The 22,069-nt window shown below is 40.7% G+C and overlaps 1 protein-coding gene across 8 annotated transcripts in view; it reads left to right on the top strand.

The window, feature by feature from the left end:
- Positions 1 to 21,782, top strand: part of si:ch73-287m6.1 (RIMS-binding protein 2) — a 95,312-nt gene extending 73,530 nt beyond the window's left edge. For 5 of the 8 annotated variants that reach the window (XM_037545953.1, XM_037545952.1, XM_037545951.1 and 2 more), the window contains 13 exons: positions 382 to 1,182; positions 2,797 to 2,948; positions 4,293 to 5,084; positions 5,260 to 5,388; positions 5,520 to 5,666; positions 6,719 to 6,827; positions 7,217 to 7,342; positions 8,997 to 9,166; positions 9,349 to 9,517; positions 10,645 to 10,745; positions 10,861 to 10,932; positions 12,342 to 12,485; positions 16,906 to 21,782. In XM_037545953.1, coding sequence (XP_037401850.1) covers positions 382 to 1,182; positions 2,797 to 2,948; positions 4,293 to 5,084; positions 5,260 to 5,388; positions 5,520 to 5,666; positions 6,719 to 6,827; positions 7,217 to 7,342; positions 8,997 to 9,166; positions 9,349 to 9,517; positions 10,645 to 10,745; positions 10,861 to 10,932; positions 12,342 to 12,485; positions 16,906 to 17,094 — 3,101 coding nt within the window. In that variant the 3' untranslated portion in view covers positions 17,095 to 21,782. The remainder of the gene's footprint in view (positions 1 to 381; positions 1,183 to 2,796; positions 2,949 to 4,292; positions 5,085 to 5,259; positions 5,389 to 5,519; positions 5,667 to 6,718; positions 6,828 to 7,216; positions 7,343 to 8,996; positions 9,167 to 9,348; positions 9,518 to 10,644; positions 10,746 to 10,860; positions 10,933 to 12,341; positions 12,486 to 16,905) is intronic. The other 3 variants (XM_017714251.2, XM_017714243.2, XM_037545954.1) reach the window with 2 other exon arrangements.
- Positions 21,783 to 22,069: the final 287 nt, after the last annotated feature.

Genomic DNA, 22,069 nt, shown 5'->3' with positions numbered 1-22,069 from the left:
GCTAATTTGTCACTCGCCCTGTGGCTGGATGACCGAGTAAAAAACACTCTCAAAAGTGCCCTTTCACTGAGTCACTTAGGCTGGTTTTTTTTTTGTTTCCTTTGTACTAATTATATGCTCTATTTTTGGCGGTTAACATTTGCAGCAGGCATGGTTTAGAGCTGGAGCTGTAAATTGTTTCATCCTGATTAGTGTCAGTACTGTGAGCTGCAGCAGTTTGTTTTGGATACGGATCTAGGAGAATAGCATGGAATATTTGTTGCTTAATATATCATATTAGCTGTAGCATGTGCTCAGACGAAAGACCATTTACGTAACATGGTCTATGGCATTTGTAGTGAGTCATCTGCTGTGAGTCAGAGCTTTTCTTCTCTGTTGCAGGAGAGCTGCTGGATGGCCAGCGAGGCCTGGTTCCCTCCAATTTTGTGGAATTTGTCCAGGACAAGGAGAAGCCATCTGTGGATGGGGCAGAGGAGCTGGGCCAGCTGGAGCATGGCTGTCTGAGTCTGACCACTATAGATGGAGGCATTTCCCTGGATAGCCTGAGCATGGACCCCCTTGGCCCCTGCAGTAACGGAACTGGGGCTCTAGATGCTGAGGAGCTGAGTGACGACATTGTGCCTTACCCAAGGAAGATCAACTTAATTAAACAGCTGGCCAGGAGCGTCATAGTGGCCTGGGATCCGCCTCTGGTCCCCCTGGGCTGGGGAAACATTAACGGGTACAACGTTCTAGTTGATGGTGAGGTTCGTTCCACTGTGCCATTTACGGCCAGGACCAAACTACTTCTAGAGAAGCTGGACCTTGCTGCCTGCACCTACCGTGTGTCAGTGCAGAGCGTGACGGACCGAGGACTATCAGATGAGTTGCGCTGCACTATGCTGGTGGGCAGAAATGTTACAGTGGCCCCAACAGGCCTCCGCCTGGATGATATCATGCGCGACTCTGCAGATCTCTCCTGGCTCCCTAGCAACAGCAACTATTCCCACACGGTGTTCTTAGATGGAGTGGAACATGCGGTGGTCAAACCGTGCTGTTATAGACTGCGCTTTACCAACCTGAAGGCCACCACAGTCTACAAGGTTAGAGTGGTGGCCAAACCTCATCAAGTACCCTGGCACATGCCTCTGGAGCAACGTGAGAAGAAAGAGGCTGGGGTGGAATTCTGTACCCAGGCTGCAGGTCAGGAATAACACATGCCATAATCTCTGATCATAAGTAACTGGTCCAACAGATACTTGACACAGAACTTTAAGAGTTTCTATTTGGCCATTCATTTCACAGCATTTCCCAAAGTACTTAACGTAGCTACTTTCACTGATCGCAGGGGCATTCTGGCCTAAAACTACAAAACATTGGGACAGTATGTGAAATGTCTATAGAAACAGAAAGCAGAAATGTAGTTTGATGTTTTTTTAAAGTCAAAAACAGTACAAAAACACAATATTTGATGTTTGAACCTTATGATTTTTTTTTTTTTTTGAAAGATACACTCATTCCAAATGTGATGCCTTCAACATATCCCAAAAGTTGTGAGAGGAGCATGTTTGCCCCTGTATTGCATCGCCTTTTCTTTTAACAACATTTAACAATCATTTGAAGAATCACCAAATAATCCAGTTTTGAAAAGTAATTTTGCCATTCCTCCATTATGCAAGTCTTCAGCTGGGCAGCCGTAACATGGCCTTTGTTGTATTTTGCACTTCATAATGGGCCACACGTTTTTAATAGGAGGCAGGCAGTCTAGCACCTGCACTGTCTGAATACACAGCCATTCTGTTGTAACACATGCAGAACATGGCTTGGCATTGAACTATTAAAATGTACATCCCTGAAAAAGACAGCATCTAGAAGGCAGCATATACTGTTCCAAAATACAACCCCAATTCCAATGAAGTTGTGACATTGTGTAAAACATAAATAAAAACAGAATACGATGATTTGCAAATCCTTTTCAACCTATATTCAATTGAATACACTACAAAGACAAGATATTTAATGTTCAAACGGATAAACTTTTTTGTTTTTTGCAAATATTCACTCATTTTGAATTTGATGCCTGCAACACGTTCCAAAGAAGTCGGGACAGGGGCATGTTTACCACTGTGTTACATCACCTTTCCTTTTAACAACACTCAATAAGCGTTTGGGAACTGAGGACACTAATTGCTGAAGCTTTGTAGGTGGAATTCTTTCCCATTCTCGCTTGATGTACAACTTCAGTTGCTCAACAGTCCGGGGTCTCCTTTGTCGTATTTTGCACTTCATAATGCACCACACATTTTACAGGGGATGTCTACAACAAATTTAGTAATGATTACATTTTTTAGTGCGACTTAAAGCTTCAGCTGAAGCGTGGTGAGCTTTCTTGAATTAGCTTAGTTTCTTCATGCACAGCCTCCAAAATACAAATGAAGTTGAGGTTGGCATCTTGTTTGCCAACTTCTTATTAAATTTTTTTGTTCCACCTTAAATGGTGCATAAGTTACAATTTGGCGCCTCATAGTCCAGTGACCTCCAAGGCCAACCTCAATTAACTCAGTAGCCCAAAATGTGTTTCTTCTCAACCAAAATCGCAACACATTTGTATATTGTGAAGACCGTCACACCCGTGCACAGTCTTTCAGCCGTGAAGATTTACTGTTCCATCTGAATGTCCATGTTACTGCATGCTTGAATTCAGATGTTTCCCCTCTGCCTGGTATATGCACTGAACCAAGAGGAACACTATGTTCCAAACTGCACTGATTCATTTAGGCTCAATGTGCAACTGACTATGTTATCTGTCCCCTCTAGGGCCCCCTCTTCCACCCCATGAGGTACAAGTCCAGTGTGGTCAGGCCCCAGGGATTCTCCAGGTCTGCTGGAAGCCCCCTCCATTAACACCCATGGGGACTTCCAATGGTGCTAACGTCATTGGCTACGCAGTATGCACCAAGGGCCAGAGGGTGAGGGCATGAATCACTGCACAATAGTCATTCCCAGTCAAATTTACGTAATACAGCCACACTGCACACCACACTGCACATCGACAGTCTGGAGGCCCAAAAAATCTTTTGCTGAAAAGTCCTTTTTTAAAAATTCTGCTCATATAAAAAATGCTATTGCCCTCTGCTGGAGAAGATGAGTCTTTACAACTGTTCACTTTGCTGTAGCACTTCTTAAGCAACATGAGCATTTTTGACTGAGCAAGACAATTTAATACTATCTGTATCTGTACTGTCAACATACTGTCTTGCAAAAGTGGATAAAAGTAATCCTCTACAGGGAACGCTTTTCTGCACACATTAATGCATACTTACTGTTTATTTGCTGAATTTAGTATGTGTACAGTACTTTTTCAATATTTTAAGCTGTGTTCAAACTTTTGCACACTACTGTATTTTTTCTAAATTAATTCACACATTGAGTAAGATGTTCATCAACCTTTTAAATTCTAGACTTACATTTAAAAAAGGCACAAAAAAGGTCAATGCCATTAAAAAACACCTTTGGTTCCCTGGAAAACATTTCTGAAAGAGAGTGAGAAGAATGTTTTAAACATTTAAAGAACCTTTAAGCATTTAATGTCAAATTAGGGGTTCCTCTAAGAACCTTTACATTGTTTGGAGCTTGTTTAAACTTTTGAAATCTATTCTTCACATCACATTTAAGAACCATTCATTGAAATGTATTTTTTAAGAAAACTTAACCAGTTCTTCTATGGCATCACATAAAGAACTGGCTTTTTTGATGCTTTTATTATTCAGTTAATGACCCTTCAAAGCCAAAACTTCTTACTTTTTTGATGCTCTTCAAATGTAGTTATATGATTATGTATTTAACTAAATAATGAGTTGCACAATAAGTTACTTTGACATTCAATTCACATTCTGTATCAACAGGTTTAAGTCTTGGCTTTGAAGGGTTAATAACTAAATAAAATAAAACGTATCAAAAAGGTTTATTAACCCTTCAAAGCTAAGACGTATTACTGTTTTTGCTATTGTTTAAATGTAATTCAAATGTTACATATTAAACTAAATTATGACTTGCACAATGAGTTACACTTAAATTCAATTTACTTTTTGACTTTTGACAGAAGTTCTGCACAAGTAATAATTAATACATCATGCTTTAGGCTTATCATTGTGGAACAGCTATAAATTATACCATAGTTATATTGCTATAAAAGCAATTATGTAAGGTAGTTATGATATGTAATAAATGGTTAAGACTGTAAAGAATGACCGCCTTAACCTGATGTCTGTGATTATATTCTGTAATTCTGTTTATTGACTTTCTGCTTTTAGATCGCTGAGGTGTTGTACCCACTGGCAGATTTTGCAACAGTGGAATTGAACCGGCTCCAGTGTTTGGAGGCTCGTGAGGTGGTGGTCAGGACTTTATCAGCACAAGGGGAATCGCAGGACTCCCATGTCGCCGTCATTCCTAACAACCTGCTTGTGCCTCTTCCCCAAGCCCTTCCTCCACCTCACCACATCCAGTCACCTCTTCCACACCAGCCGCCCCAGCCCCTGCCCCCCCGCCCAGCACTCCCACCCTCAATTCAGCCTCTTCCACCTCTTACTGGCCCACTTCAACCTCATGCCCATCTCCAACCACTCCCTGTTCACCCAAACCAGCCATCCTCTCATCTACAGCCTCATCCCATGCCTCATCCCTCTCAGCCATCTCCTCCACACCTCCAGCCTCTACCCCCTCATGCATTTCCCCAGCCTCAGCCCACCATTCCAATTCCCCAGCCCACCATTCCAATGCCCCAACCCCATATCCCCCAGCTACCCCTTCCTCAGCCCCAGAGACCACTAAGTGCCAGAGAGCTGGAAACCAAAGAGCAGGGGCCAGGCATGCTTCATCCTGCTGGGGGTCCACCCCAGCCATGGGAGCCCGTCTGTTCTCCGTCCGGCTTGCCCCCGGCCCTGCCGCACGTACACACACTAGAGGCCCCTCCCTGCCCCAACCGCCGCTCACCATCTCCTCAGAGGATCCTCCCACAGCCCAGAGGCACGCTCATCCCTGACAACATGGCAAAGGCCATTGCCCGGGAGGCTGCCCAACGAGTGGCTGCAGAGAGTGGACGGGTGAGTGTCCTCTGTGCTTCCAAGCTTTTGAATGGTAGTGTACACTCTGATACTTTCTCTGAGTGCTGTTCTGAGAGACTTTATGTAGGGACACGATTAGAAATCATGACACGCTGTACGAAAGAACAGCAGGATGTGGTTATTGAAGTCTCTGAAAGTATTTTGCCATATTTAGATGGAGAGGAGAAGTCAGGGCTTTCACTCTCAGAACTCAGATGAGGAGGAGGATGAGGAAAGCTATCAGTCCCGCAGAAGAGGAGCATCTGTGGATGACTTCCTCAGGGGCTCAGAGCTGGGCAGGCAGGTACGGGAGCTGTGGGGTGGCACTGATCAATATGATTTAGTTAGAGACTCCTAACACTGTCAGAACTGAATCCCCAGGTTGGGTGTGGCTGGTGTCGTGCTGAGTTCTGAAATGCTGTATTTTGGCCTCAGTCCCACTACAGCCACAGTGAAGAGTACCAGACAGAAAGCAGTCGGGGTTCAGACCTGTCTGACATCATGGAGGAAGATGAGGAGGAGCTGTACTCAGAGATGCAGCTGGAGGAAGGGCGACGGCGCAACTCACACAATGCTCTTAAGGTGGGTCAAGTATACTACAGGTGACATAGCCATCATAAGGATGGGTGGAAAAGTCAGCACAGTACAGAAAATGTAATACAAGGCCTTTTCTTGAATTGTATTGTTAATGCATGGCAGTATTTGAAAATAATTTAGATCAGATATCAGAGGGAAAAAATCAAAAGAATCAATTCAATTCTTGTTTGTAATAAATATCATGCTTACACGTTGTGTCATGAAGAAGCACATGTAACATTATGTCATGTTGCTGTGTATTTCTTCCTGTAGAGTGTTTGAGTAGTTTGACCATGTTAATCTACGTTTAGATGCTGATGTCAAGTGAAGTACTTCAGTAAAAATAGCTCCTTTTAAAGCTTAAGTGGTGCTCTAAAACAATGGACTGACCATAATCCAGACCTCAGCGCCATTGAGCTTGCTTGGGATTATTTGGATTGTGAAAAAAACTGGAACCAACTTCCAAGACTGAATTTTGGAGGTGTAGAAAAATGTCTCTGCAGATTTCTTTAAAAAACTGAAAGCAAGTCACCTGAAAAGAATGGAAGCTGTAATTAGAGCAATGGGTGGACACACTGAATACTTAAAAAAAATATATATATTTGGTTATTATATTTAGATATTGACTTAGTATTTTATTTTATATTTAGTCTGTGTAATTATATGTTAAATATATGTTTTCCACTTTTCCCTAACACTGCAAAATCAGTAACTTTTTGGCTGGAAATGAATGAAAATGAAAGAAATACATGACTTTTGCACAGTACTGTAGAGTCTGTGGCTGCATCTAAAATTCAATGGTTTTGCCCTAATTGATACGCCAAAGTAGTACTCCAACAAATGAGTTTGTCCAAAACCAACCTATTCATCAAACTGAAGGTGAACAGCACTTGCATGCTAAGCTACATCTGATCAAAATCTGATTCTTACAAATGCTCAACAGTAATCAGTCCCCTAACTTCAGAATTACTTAAGAGGAAAGATAGAGGAAAGAATATCCCTAATAGTCTTTTTAACAGTCTATAATAGTCTGCTTGCATTTTCTCTTGTGGTTTAAGGTTGGAGGGAACACGTCATCTTCTGGACGTCTGGATCGTGACTCAGGCCGGAGGCCAGCTCACGGAGGTCCTCAGCCCCAGAGAAGACCACTCATGGTGCCCTCTATTGGTCAGTGGACTCCCAGTCGGAACATGGAGCAGATGTTCTTTGTGCCCCCTTAAATGTCCTGCTCAACATTTCATCGTAGATGTTAGGATGTGAGAACCTCTGTGGGCTCCTCAGTGAATGCTGATCACCCTTGTGTCTGAACCATGTTCATGTTCTGTCAGTCCTTTAAAGAGCTTCACATGATGCAATTCTTGTAGGTCTGAAAAGTTTTATTGAGCTCAAATAATAAGTTCCCTAAATTAGCACCTTAAAACCTCATATTTCTTCATATCTGAGACACCTGCATAGTTCTCCAAGACCAGCAAGACTGAGGTGACTGATAAGGCCAATGCAGCGGAGGGTTGTGTAGCTTGTGCATGGTAACAGCTCTTGATTGGTGTTTCCCTCAGAGATAACCACTGAGAGTAACAGTGAGGGGAACCTCTCTCCGGTCATGGAGGATGTTTACTATGGCAGTGTAGCACGGCACAGGACATGGTCCTCGCGGAGGCACAGGGGCCACAGGCCTCCCTATGGTACGTGTTGCAGCTCCTCGCTCTACCAAAGCACACTCGGTGCAAGCTGAGAAAGAGGAGAGAGAAAGAAGTGGTCTGGGACAAAATGCCTTTAAGAGCCTTGATTTGAAACGCATGAGCCACCGGACTGCACCGAGATGGAGGCTTGTGCTGAGGCGCAGTGATCCACACTAGCTGTAAGATGGTTGTCCGCCACAGTAGAATGTTTGCTTACTGCTCAGAGAATGTTCCTACCCCCTTTGCACTGACCTGTCATGAGTTGCCTGCTAAACCCTTCCCGTTTTTCTTCAACACACCCATAATTTTTACTTTGTATGTGCATGATTGGGTGGTAAAAGTTAAGGGTGCTGCCTTATGCTGAATGCAGATTGCTAGCTAATCCATGTCTAGAATTTGCCTTTCACAAACTGCTGTAGCATATCAAAATTCAACACTTTCTTTGTGTGAGCTATAGATTCACCATTCCAGAATGCATATTGGGCATGTTTGCCCATTCCTCTTTGGCAGTAAATGCTGTACGATTGAGAAAAAACAGGTGCAGCTTTATCCCTGACTAATCATGCCCGTCTGATTGGTCTCTCACAGGTCCAGCTTACTGCATGGTGACAGTAGCCCAGACTGTGTGTATATTCTTGCCTCCTTTCTTTGTTATGTCTGTTGGGCTCTCAGTGAAGCACATATTTGGCTTGCTGCTCGTGTGTAATATGTTGCCATATGGGTACACTACCCCCACACTCCATACCCATTTCATTACAGTGTCTTTGGTTTGTCTGTTAACCCACTCAAAAAGCAAATAGCGATAAAACAGTAATGGACTGAGCACATTGCAAGTGTGATTAGAAAAATGTAAAGCACCCACTCAGTCCATTGATCTGAACTACTGCATGGTCATTTGAACAAGTGCAAATGACTTCACCTTAAATTATGGTATGTGAGTCTATCTTTGATGATACAGGTTGTCTAAATACTTGAATACTAAAAACCTATACATATATCACTACTCAAAACTGTGAATGGATGGTTCCTCATTAAGATTTTTTGCTAAAACTACTTAGGCGCTTCATAACACATACATAATATCTGAATAACATAAAAAAATCAATAACTGAGTATTTATAAATTTGTGTCAGTATTTGCAAGACATTTGCTCTGTTTGTAACATTATTATGAGGCATCATTCCCAAGTAACCTAGAGCTGATATGACATATGCAACATACGCCAGATACCGTATGTGTGTATATGAATGATTTGACTTTTATGTTTATATATATATATTTTTTTTATGTTTTGCCTCTTGTCAGCTTGCAAATACTGACATGAACTGTTCCTAAATACTCAAATATTGTCTACAGCCTTTTCATATTTTAAACATTAAATTGGATAGATAAATCTGTCTCTGATGTTATGATGGGGGGTTGTTTGTTTACAAAATGAATCATATAATATAATATAATATAAAATCATTCCCACTTCATAACATCCCCTCCCATCTGTCCTGGCCAAATTTCAAGCCAAACGTACGCCTATGGCTTTTTACATGTTATTCAATGCGTATATATGTGCCATGAAGTCATGAAAAAACCCTTCAAATACAGTCATCACCATATCAATGTAAATTTTTAAGTTTTTAGTCTTCTATACACCCTCTTTTAGATGGATATAGGGATCGTGGCCGGCGTTCTCCTCCATACTACGATGAATCCGAGCCTGAAGACCCATTCCGAATCTTCGTAGCCTTGTTTGACTATGACCCCCTCTCCATGTCCCCAAATCCGGACGCAGCTGATGAGGAGCTTCCTTTTAAAGAAGGACAGATTATCAAGGTAAGGCAACCAAGAGCCATACGGCCGGCTTCTTGTTGTGGATTATATTGTTTTAATTTGGTGAGACTGAGGATTTGGATGAACGGATTTAAACTGATAACGTTTGACCATCAGGCCAGGGCAGTATGACGACTGCTGTGCACTCTGTTCAACCTCTCTCTCCATCTATGTCTCTATCTCAGGTATTCGGGGACAAGGACACTGATGGGTTTTATCGGGGGGAGATCCGTGGCCGGTCCGGCCTCATTCCATGTAACATGGTGTCAGAGATTCGAGCGGAGGATGAGGAGACTATGGAGCAGCTGATGAAGCAGGGCTATCTCCCGCTAAACACTCCTGTGGACAGAATAGGTATTGCTTCACGTCTAAGAGCGAACATTGCTATCAAAGGATGAGATTTTAGAACCCAGATGAGGAAGTTGTTAAAGAGGCAACAGATAGGAATAAATAATGATCAAAAAATTAAGCAACACAAATACATTAGTGATAAATTATACAAATAAAAATATTTGCAGATACATAATATGTACCCTGACGGAGAAGCGGATTAGATAATGGATGGATGGATGGATGGATGGATGGATGGATGGATGGATGGATGGATAATATGTATTGTGCGTAAATTCTGTGATTATAATATATAATATAATTATATATAATTATATAATATATAATATATGTTCCCTCACACATTTTCTCTCTCAGTGGATTAGTGTCAAATCTATTAGCTCTGAAGGCTGTTACCAAATCACAGATTATTCATGATGATATACTCTCTCTCATGATTTATCACTTAATTATTTTAGTCACATTCAAGTATTTTTGAACACAACGCTGTGAACAGGCTTTCTTTTCTGCTTTTACTGGAATGTTCTGAACAGCTTAGCAATAGCTAAGAGGCTAAAATACTCCAGTAATGTTCAGACAGAGGCTAAAATGGATTTATAAAGGATTTTGCTGCAAAACCATGACACACTATTTAAATAATGTGACCTGAATGTCTGTTAAAGGTTTAAACTGTTCCGTCTTTAAACTAGAGCTTGGAATAAATGGCATAAAATGTCAGTATACATCACTGCTAGCTTGGCACTAATATAACAGGGGTGCTATGCTAAAGGAAGGCTATTTGTGAGCGAATTGTGAGGTTTCTGCGTTAAACGCTTTTTTTTAATGACATGCCTGACTGGCATGTTCATGATTTTATAAAGCTCTTAATTTGAACGAAAGAACTGAATTGTAGAAACGAAGCAAGAGGACTTAAGGGTCTAAATAGCCTAACTAGCATCTGTCCTCATTTCATTCATATAGGGAAACAATTATCTAGTTGTACAGGCATTTTTTAGGGCCCATAAGAGACAGAACCAAATTATGTTGGTTCTTACTTTTGCTAAATTTTCCAGTTGACACTTTATTGTATGTCTGATGTGTTCATGAGGAAGAGATGACTCTCAGATCTGTATTCCTGTGTTCTTTCACAGAACAGAACAGAAAAGGCGGCCGCCACCCTGTGGCTACTAGAAGAATGGTTGCCCTTTACGACTACGACCCCAGAGAGAGCTCCCCAAATGTAGACGTAGAGGTGCTTACACACACACACACACACACACACACACACACACAGAAGCACAATCTCAGTGTTTCAGTTTGCTGACTGGTCTTTTCTGAGCTAACTAATTTTATCCTTTTTGATACAGGCAGAGCTGACCTTCTGTGCTGGAGACATCATTGCTGTATATGGGGAAATAGATGAGGATGGATTTTACTGTGTAAGTGATTTAGCAGAGCTGGTTGTTTTTCCAACTGTTTCAACTTAAAATGCACATGTCAGGGAAATCAAAATGTGCCTTGCTTTTTTTTAAATTGAAGATTTGTGCCAAGAAAAAATAGTTTCATTATGTACCATTGGCTCCCCTGTCTATACATCCCATATATGCACTGCAAAAAATGGTATATTGGCAAGGGAAATGATCTTAAATCTGCATACATACAATATATAAACAATATATCTAATGTTTCTCATTCTGAGATGGTTCCAACCGTAATATTAGAGTATTTCAATTATTTCTAGATATTCTTTACCTGTTTAAAAAACTCATTGTCCAACTATATTGATATATAATTCTGCATGTTGTAAGAAATGTGCTTGAAACAAGCCATATTATCTGCCAGTATAGTGACATAATTTGACCAAAATGCCATTTTTGTAATGGGCAAACTAAGTTGCAAAAAGATCATGTTGAAAATGATGAAACATTGTTTTGCTCCTAGCTGGTGGGAATGAAATGTGCACTATATGTCCAACACCCCCCCCAATCAGAGGTAATAGTAAGGAGTTTGTCCATCCACTGCTACAGTGTCAGCCTCTTCTCTTCTGGGAAGGCTTTACAATAGATATTGGATCTTTGCTGTGAGGATTCGATTGCAGTCAGACACGAATGAGGTCAGATACTTATGATAGATGATTAGTTCTGGATCACAAAAGCCTCGTCTCAGAGGTACTGGATCATGTTCGATCACTCCAGAGAAAGCAGTTTCACTGCTAAATAGCCTAATGCTGAGGGGGGCTTTACACCCCTCTAACTGACATTTGTCATTGGACATGGAGACGTCAGGCTCATGTGTGGCTGCTTTAGAGCATTCCATTCTACTGGCACTACTTTATTATTAAGATTATACAAGTTGTGTGGGTGCAGTTCAAAAGCCTGTGTGAAGAATGGGTGCACCTTATTAGAAGGGGTGTAGATATTTTTGGACACATAGTATCATAGTGGACTATTGCAGCATTCGAAAGGAGTATCTAATTTTTTTTTATATCAGTGAGAATTTTTAACTATATGGACTGTTACGATTCTTTTTTTAAAAATTCAAACAGTCATTCAGAATAGAGGTCATTTCACATAGATCAGCCTTACAGGTAAAGTAGCAAAAACAACCAGTTTGATCTTTGATATGGAGAGCTTGGAAAACGACCTTGTAAATATTAACAATGAGTGTTTTTGGTCACTGGACATTAGGTAAAAAATAAAATAATAAAAATTTAAAATATGAGCCTTTTTTAATTTAACACACCAGTTTTGGTTTTACCATTGGATGAAAACCTAGTCTTTTATGTTTATCTTACTGTCTTTCCTCACAACAAGATCATGATTGCATTTTCCCATTTTTCGTTTTGCAGGGAGAGCTTAATGGACACCGGGGCTTGGTTCCCTCTAATTTCCTAGAAGAAGTGCCTGATGACGTGGAGGTCTATCTGACAGACACTCCAACTCGCTACGAGCCGGAAGAGCCAGCGCCGGCGCCGCGCCCCGAGGCCAAACGGGTACACCATCGCCGCTCTCAGCGCTAGGCCCTGTGTCCATCCATCCTCCGTTTGAGTTCCGTCCGCTCGCCGTCTCTGTGTTTTCTCGTGCTTGTTTGTTTTGTGTGGTGGTGCAAGTGCATAGTGGTTTCCAGTCCAACCTTTCTTGCGTTTGGAAAGGGAGAAGCAAAGCCCATTGCGAGCTGAAAGATCAGTGCACAGACAGAGAGACAGAAGTAATGGCATGACTTGCTACAGTGGGGGGGGGGGTGTTGATAGAGCATCCTAAGAGGACATTGGGACAAAACACCAAAGTGGGAAGCGAATGAGACTCTAAAATGTCTTTGCACTGAAAACGTGACAACCTACAAAAACAACATTGGCTTAAGTGCTTTATGAACATGTCCAAAGGGTCTGTGACTCAAGATTTGTAACCCATTGAGATGACTAGAGTCTAATGTACATCGCCCTTCACTAGATAAGCATGCCTTTTTCAAAATAAACTTCATACCTTTTATATAAGAGTAGCATACTTTGGCCTTTGTGTTGTATTCCTTTAAGGAGGCTTTGTTTCTTTTTTGTATATTGCACACCCCTCGAAATTCTATTTTTCAGGCCCTAAGAACTTTGAGAACATGCAAATATCACTCATCCGCTCTCTCACAGAGAGAGTAAAATGATGACACATTTACTGTAATGATAAAGAAATAAACGAAAAACTGAAAAGAATTCTTATGATGACCTATCAGTGGACATCCGTGTTCATTTGTGTATTGGTGTTTTGTTTTTGTATTTTTTTTTCTTTAACTTTTCCTCATGTTTGATGTGTGGATGTTACTGAAATGATGTCGCTGCATTCTGATTTCCTTTTTTCCCACCCGCTTGGCAACAGCAGAGGAAGATTGTTCATTTTCCATCCTAGCAGGCTGTTTCTAACGTTTAAGTGACCAACTGGGGATACCAGTTACTGGTCTTATGCAGAGGAGAAGTCCACCAAGGCCCAATAACTGAAATTACACAAAGAAAATGAAAAAAACAGTTGGAAGGTCATTAAGTTTAGTTCTTTAAGGAGAAATAAAGCTTATAGTTCCCTTTACAAACACTACTGAGGTTTTCCAGTGTTGATTTACAAAGTTTCCGTAGTGTTTAATCTTGGTTTACAGTTTGAGCAGTTGACAGTTTACTCCTTGGCTTTCACCTGTGTTAACCCATTAATGTCCATATCTGACATTCCTTTGGTCCGTATTGAGGGTGTGATGATTTAAATGTGATATGAGTGTCTGAATATATGGCTTGTGTTCATAATATTTGCCCTGTGTGCACAACTGACATGCATGCACACTAGCGGTGTAACAATATGTTCAGGTTCATATCAAGATTTATCAGATCAAGATTTAGTTTGTTTTTTCAGATACACTGTATTGCCATAAGTATTCGCTTGTCTACCTTTACACGTATGAACTGACATCCCAGTCTTAATTCATATGGTTTAATATGATGTCTGCACAACATTTGTTGTCCTCAATTTAGTCGTCTCTAATTCCACCCACTAGTTAGGACACATCACATGATACTACCAATGCTAGGAGTGTGAAGGCTAACACAGGCTTCCTCCAAGACCTGTGAAGAGACACTGCATCTTTTCAAACTGCCGCTCTCGCAACATCATTGGATAGCCGAACGCACTCAGATGAAAAGCCAACCACCAGTTCAGTTACGTCAGCTAACGGATGTCTGTGCTGACTAGCATCGCATTGAATGGTGGGGGAAGAAGGGGGAGCCGTTCTAGCCACCCAGAGAGCCATACCAATTGTGCTTTCTTGGACTCCTGGCTACTCCTAGCACCACCAGGGATTGAACTTGCAATCTCCTGATGACAGAGCCAACGCTTAGACGGTTGTGCCACACGGGAGCCCCTGGAAGTACATTTGTGAGGTCAGACAATGATGTCAGCCGAGAAGGCCTGGCTTGCAGTCTCTGCTCCAATTCATCTGTAAGGTATTCTAGTGGGTTGAGGTCAGGACTCTGTGCAGGCCAGTCAAGTTCTTCCACTCCAAACTCTTTCATCCATGTCTTTGTGGCCCTTGCTTTGTGCACTGGTGGCAGTCATGCTGGAACAGGAAGAGGCCGTCTCCAACCTGTTCCCACAAAGTTGGGAGCATGAAATTGTCCAAAACCTCTTGGTCTGCTGAAGCATTAAGAGTTCCTTTCACTGGAATTAATGGGCCGAACCCAACTCCTGAAAAATGACCCCACACTATAATCCTCCCTCCACCAAACTTTATACTTGGCACAATGCAGTCAGACAAGTACTGTTCTCCTGGCAACTGCCAAACCCAAACTTGTCCATCGGATTGCAAGATGGAGAAGTGCGATTCATCACTCCAGAGAACACGTCTCCACTGCTCTAGAGTCCAGTGGCAGCGCTTTACACCACTGAATTCGATGCTTTGCATTGCGCTTGGTGATGTAAGGCTTGGATGCAGCTGCTTGGCCATGGAAACCCATTCCATGAAGCTCTCTACACTGACTGTTGACTGTGGAATATTTAGTAGTGAGGAAATTTCACGACTTGGCATCCTGTCACGGTACCACGCTGGAATTCACTGAGCTCCAGAGAGCAACCCATTCTTTCACAAATGTGTGTAGAAGCAGTCTGCAGGCCTAGGAGCTTGGTTTTATACACCTGTGGCCATGGAAGGGATTGGAACACCTGAATTCAATGATTTGGATGGGTGAGTGAATACTTTTGGAAATATAGTGTATGTGTTAAAATGTTTCTGTCTTGAATCTGCGGAGCTCTAATACACAGATTGATTCGGCACAGATGAATAAATGTTCTCCAACAGAAACATTTCAGTGGCTGCCATGCCACCCTCTAAATAAACCCCAGCAATCACATCCTCCAGTCACTTTGAAGGCTGAGCAACTGATTAAGCAAGGTCAGGTGTATCAGTATGAATCAGGTGTGCTCCAGCTCGTTTGGAAGGAAAACCTGCAGCCTCACTGGCCCTTTGTGCATAAGCTTGGACGTCCCTGCTCTAGAATTTATAATTGATTTATAAAAAGGCTAGTCATTTGAGCGTGGGTGCATGCATAACCTAAGCACTCAGATGGCTAGTTTTGATTGTTGACAGTGGTTTCCATGAAAGATGATAAATGAGAGACTCTTGAAAGAGAACATGAGGTGAATCAGCAATACAGCTTTAAATTTCAGTACAATTTTATTTTTCAGTCTATATTAAAATCATTACCACATGAGTCCATGTGTTCTCTGAGCTGGCCTGAGCACAAAACTGAAGACATTTTCGTTCTGATTAAAGCATATGGCTAAAAAATGAGTTTTTATGGCTTTATGCATCATATGATTCTGTGTTTGATCGCATTACTAGTAATTTTTAATAAAACAATAGAACATTCTAATCTGATTGTTTGCATAAGTATGAAAATCACATGTAATTAAAATCAGATGGACACTGTTAGATGGGTAACAATACAAAAACTTAGAAACTTTAGACCAGAGGTCCACAAATCTGGACTTCCAATTTCAAATCTTGTATTTTGTATTTGCTGGTACTTATTTGCACTGTTAGTTGGCCATTTAGTGTCATACCTACCAGTGATTTCAAAACCCAGGACCAGAAGCAGGATTCAAGGTCCAGATTTGAAGACCTCTGCACCAATTATAACACTGGATGTAAATGTTGGACATAAATGGGTTAATATGGAAAGCTGAGGAGTAATATATAAAAGCAAATATACTTTCCTATCTGGCACACTAATGCATCAGGCAATAATATGGTATCTGCAGTTGGTTCCTGGTGTGTGGTTTGCTAATGTGTTTGTTCTGGTGCTGACAGCAAAACCCTGTTCTCCTGGCTATCCCACACCTTGCTTTTCTTTAGCAAAGCGACAGTATGTCAAATGCAAGTTCTTATTGATCAGAGGCTTCTCAGTAATGTTATTCTATGGATTTGATTAATGCTCTACAGCTCTGGAATAGCAATGCAACTTTTAGACTGTTAGAAGCGGTTGACTTCTTTTTCCACAAGTCCTCTATGCACCAACTGTTCAGATCAGAGCATTGTAATTCATGGTGTAGCTCTGTTCAGCTTACCGCCTTGTGATTTGTGCTCCTGCTCTCCTGGGTTTCTCGCCTACTTTTTTACACAGTCTATACAGACTCTGCTGAGTCATTGCAGAAATGACTCACTGTGACATCTTTAGAACGGTTTTGAAAAGCTTTTTAGGGCACTAGACAGTGTGTGAAGGTCCAGAATAAACAGCTACACGCAGCAGTGAAGCCCCAGAAATAGGCATAGCTCTTTTCAGACAAGGTATACCTTTGTATTCAAGCTAGAGCAGGCACGTGAGGTGAAGTCACACTTGCTGTTTAACATCCTGCACTGTCCCCCCCCTCTCCTGATGGATCTCTCATTAGGTGCCTGTGGAAAACACAGTTCCTGCCCCGGCCCCCGGAAGACCAGCGTCCCCCACTGTGCGTCCCCTGCTCCCTGTGGGGCCCATCAGGCCCCTGAGCCCTGCCAGGGGCCCCCGAGACCTGGCCTCCAAAAAGAAAAAAGGACTGCTCTCCAAAGGGAAGAAGCTGCTCAAAAAGTTCTCAAAGTAAAGATGGTTTGATTCAAATAACACTGTAGAACTCCATACACAGAGCTTAATCAAAAGGGTAACAAAATGGGCTCAAATCAGCAGCGCAGTGTGTAATCTATCAGTCAGATCTACAATAGTGTTCATATTTACTCGCCACGCACATATACTAGAATACGTGCTCTTTCGGGTGATAAGTGTTGATGTGTGACAAACCGTGTTTCCTCTATTCTCATGCAATGATGCAAATCTGGGGATGGATTCTCAAAGCTTCACGGCCTTGTGATCCTCTTGACCTTGGACAACTCTGACTAGTTAATGACCTTCCCCATGCCTTATTCTTAAAAGTACAATGGGATATCCTAAGGTAGTGGTGGCGTAACATGGACTAAACCTTAAAGGGAAGGTGGCACGTCAGCTGGTTTGCTCTTTTCTAATGACAGACAGCAATTCAGAATCCACACAGCCAATGGGAATTGAGTGAGGAAGCCCATGTGCTACATTGTCACCCTCAGGCTAGTGTAAAAAATGGCAAGAACTTTATTTTATAATATTATTTATTCTCTGTCAGAACATAATCCCGTATCACCAAAGTAGCTAGTTTACAGGAAAAGAAAGGAACAAGATTTTCCGGAGCTATTTTAGAGACATTCCATTGGTCCATTCATCACGAAATGTTGTCACAGGTAGCACTTTATTAAAATGAATTAAAAATGACATATAAATCCCTACATCAAGGCCAAAACTGGGGACAACCTTCAAGTGATTACAGTTAAATCACAATGATCAGACAAGAGTAATGAGTACGTTTTATTTTATGTTATTGTTCATTTTACTATAATGCTATTTTATTCACATCTGCCTTTTAAGGGCTTTGTCAAAGGAGCATTTCACCAAATTTTCCAAAATGTCTGCGTAATTCAATGGTTATGATGTGAACAGTCATTCAGAGTGGTTTGATGCGAAATGCTCTATTGTAGAGAAACTTACTGAGTCAGGATCGTTCACAGCGGTGGTGATGGGAACCAGATGTCTATCTCTGTTATGATTTTAATGATTTTAACACTGCTTGATCTTTATATTTTAGGTCTAAGAAGTATTTTTTTGAGGTGGAAGGATACATGCAAGGTGCAGAGCACTTATTTATTTTTTAAGTCATTATTAATATTTTATAAATATATATATATATATATATACATATATATATATATATAAGCTCAGAACACATCTGAAGATTGACTGACCAATTTGGATAGTAAATAAAATGGCTATATTTGCATGGTAGATATTGTGACCCCTGGTTTGTGTCACCACCACTGTAAAGAAATCCAAGTTGGTACTTTTCTACAGTGAACCATCTCACATTACAATACTGTAAATGACTCTGTTTACATATCAACCATGGAATTATGGAGAAATTTTGAATATGTAATAGTTAACCGTGCTCTTTGGAAAGTTATAACTTATTACAAAACACTAAGGCCTATTTTTTTTCTCCTATTATGCAAAGTCAAACTTGTTATAGGTGAAGCTCACCATCCTTGATGGGTTTTGATGGCTTTTCAGTTCATTTCAATATTATTTCCAATAAGCGGGAGTGTTCTTTTTATGATGTTGTTAAAAGATCATAAATATATTCTGGTTTTATTTTGCTAGGACTTCTCTGAGGTGGTCCTAAATTTTAATATAGTCACGCCAACAGATAAGACCAGTAATGTGACAAAATAGAGCCTGAAATATTTTGAGAATCAGTTATGAGTGAAGCTGGGAATAAACGATGGCCCTTGTGGGTTATAATGGTCCTTAATGCTTTGAGAATCAGCCCCTGAGTCATTGCCATTGTATATCAATATCTGGTGCATTACTTAATATGGAGGCATGAATGATATGATAGGATGATATGAGGTGGCAAATTATGTTGATAATCTTAAAAAACATTCAAATCCAAGGTAGTGCGCTGGCAAAGACTATGATCCGTAAAGGCTAGAATGCCACAATTACTAATTGTTTTAAGATGGTGGGCTGGTGCTATTACAGGAGAGATGGCAAGAGAAAGACCTTTTAAATAATGCAGTGGCCTTCATCAAAACTCAATAAGCATAATTTATTACCAACATCTGCAGCCAGTTTCCTATACAAGGATTAGTTGTGGACTGAATTGCAGTGCCAAAGGTGATTCATCCTTTTTAGTCCAGGCTTAGGCCTAATCTAAGTCTGTGAAACTGGCTCCTGATGTTTTAATAAACCAGTCTTTGCCAAGAAGCCGCTTCTCTCTCAGTCACAAGTACCTACTTGTCATATGTCCTTCACCATATCGACTTTGGAAGGTTGTCCTCTTGTTAAAACTTGCCTCCTGTGTTTGCCTTCAAAATGCACAAAAAGCGAGATTCGTGTGGTGAGTGACGCAAAACTGGTACCGTATGTGTAAGCGTGTGAATGAGCAGACTGTGTCCTGTTAACATACATGTTTGTGCATCTCTTAAACTGAAAAAGCGAAAATGTAGATATGTGATCAAGTGCTGTGCTGCTAAACTACAGAGTGTTTCATTTTTCCTGTAATCTGACCGTAGGGGTCGTCCTCTAAAGAAGAAAAAAAATAATCAAAGATGTCTTGATGTTTCAAATTCTGCACATGCCGCACTTGTGTTTTTTTTGGGGGGGGGGTGGGGGATTGATGAACATGGGCCTAGGCCTGAATAACTTCTCTTACCTACTGCTCAAACTATCAAGGGTTGCTTTTCCTGAGCGCTTTACTGTTTCACACAAAACCTCAATAGCAACAAACCTATTATGGTGAGGTATTAGCATGTAACATACTGGCAGACTTACAAAAGTGTACAGTGCACTGCAAAAATGATTTTCTTTACCAGTGAAAGCATTTTACATGCAAGTAATCTAATAGTCCTTATTTTTGTAAGATTATTATCAGATCAAACCTGTTTCTACATTTTTTATCACATTTTAATTTATATATCCCCTATAGATTATCTATAGTTGCTCAAATTATTAGAAAACTATCTGGTGAAACTCAAACTAGTTGTCTACAACAAGTATTAGCTGTAAGTGTTCAGTTAAAGTTAAAGGGGCACTTTAACCAAATTGAAAAATTCCCACTTCACTACAACATGCCTGCTCACCTCCTAGAGCAGTCCTGCAGTGAGCAGTGCAGCAGTGGTCTCTAGAGGGATGTGTTCCAGTTTAAAAGCTCTGAAAACTCCCTTCTGATGATACATATTGAAGGTGGGAGGAATTTTTGAAAAGTGATAAGCGCTTTGGGGCAGACACGTGAAGAACTATTTGATTTTTTCCCCTGTTGGCTGGCTAATGCAGAAAGAAGCTACACGGCTGTGAGGAATTTCCAATGGTTGTATGACATATTTGTGCAGTGCATGCTGGGTATTGTAGTGAAAGAACACTACAAAAAAAGGATACAAAACCATGTCTATCAAATCAGTGACACTGTAGCTGCACTTCACAGGACCACATAAAAAATAACGTGATAAATAACATAGTAAACGCTAGTTTTAGGCTAGAAGGCACCTTTAAGGGTTAAGGTTAGGTTCACATTTAGGGCTTGATTTCATAGAATCTGTTATGTTCAACATGATTATTTGAATTTAATAGATATTAATACTTTAAATGTTAGTTACAAGGGGACCATCTACAAAACCTCTAAAGTAGCCTCTCAAAAAAAAGTTACAGACTATTAAAAGGAATTTTGAGCTATTTTTTCCCCCAATTTTCTCTCTGTTTTAGTAACTGCCAATTCCACCTGCTAGCTAGGTCCCCCATGATAAATGGGGGTCCCCCATGATGATGCTACCAAGCTAAGGTAAAGGCCAGCACATGCTTCTCCAAGTTATGCGAAGCCACCACATACTTTCAAACTGCCTCTAATGCAACGTCAGTGGAGAGTTCAACACGCTTGGAGGAGAACACTAACGGCCAATTCTATTACATTAGCTACCTGAGTGAGGTGAGAGAGCAAGAACGATAATACTCTCTAAGACTTCCAGCCGTGGATGGCTGTGGCAGCTCTGGGGATCTAGCAGTTGTGTTTTTTAGATTATTTAAAGGATTTTGTTTCTTATTTGAATTATTTTCATGTGAATTTACAGTACGCTACTGCAGTGGCAGAAAATGTCGTCTTGAAACAAGCTAAGTTAAAGATGATTTCCTCTGATATTACTGTACCTGTCCACATTCAGGATGCTTTCACTAGCAAAGACTGCATTTTGTACAGTGTGTATGCAAGCAGAGTCCCACTCATGATAGCGTTGATCAAACATGCCACTTCACCCAAGATACAGTATCTCCTGCAGGACACCATTAAAGGTGGAATCTCCTGGTGCATTAAAGCGTTCTAGACATGTTCTCTTTGCAAATGGAAATGCAAGATTGCCAAACCAGCGTCTGACTACACCTTCCTGCAGCTCACGCTGGTTTAGATTGCACTCCTGCTTGGTTTTATCCAGGGTATATATTACGTGTGAAGCTTGTATTTGTGTCAAATCAAGTAGATGTTCTAAATCCAATCAGTTAAAGTGTTTTGACTGATATTTTTTTTAATGGAAAAAGTAGATTTTTTTTGATGTTGGAAAAATGAGATAGCTATAAAAAAAAGACACAAAGTTTGACTGCCAAAAAAGAATGTACAAAAACGTTGAGCTGTCTGTACAGCGTACATCATCATTTTGCCAAAAAAGAGAAGGAAAATCAAGCATATTTTTATTTTAACCACAGAATTAACTATAAATATATAACTATAATTATAACTACAACTATAATGGTCATTATAACTACAGATCTCAAGCATTCATTTGTGATTAGATGTGGTGTCTCTACTGTTTGGATCACTGTTACTCTTTTTGTACTTTTTTCTCCATTTGTAGATAATTTATAAATGTTTATACTTGATTTTCAGACTGCCTTTTTAGTGCATTGAGATTTAATATTCAACAGTGCAAGCATTATTCATGGTGTCCTCAAGAAATGAT

Source organism: Pygocentrus nattereri, chromosome 16 (assembly GCF_015220715.1).
Source record: "Pygocentrus nattereri isolate fPygNat1 chromosome 16, fPygNat1.pri, whole genome shotgun sequence".
NCBI lineage: Eukaryota > Metazoa > Chordata > Actinopteri > Characiformes > Serrasalmidae > Pygocentrus > Pygocentrus nattereri.
The sequence above is the reverse complement of the archived record's forward strand: the minus strand, read 5'-3'. Positions and strand labels throughout refer to the sequence as shown.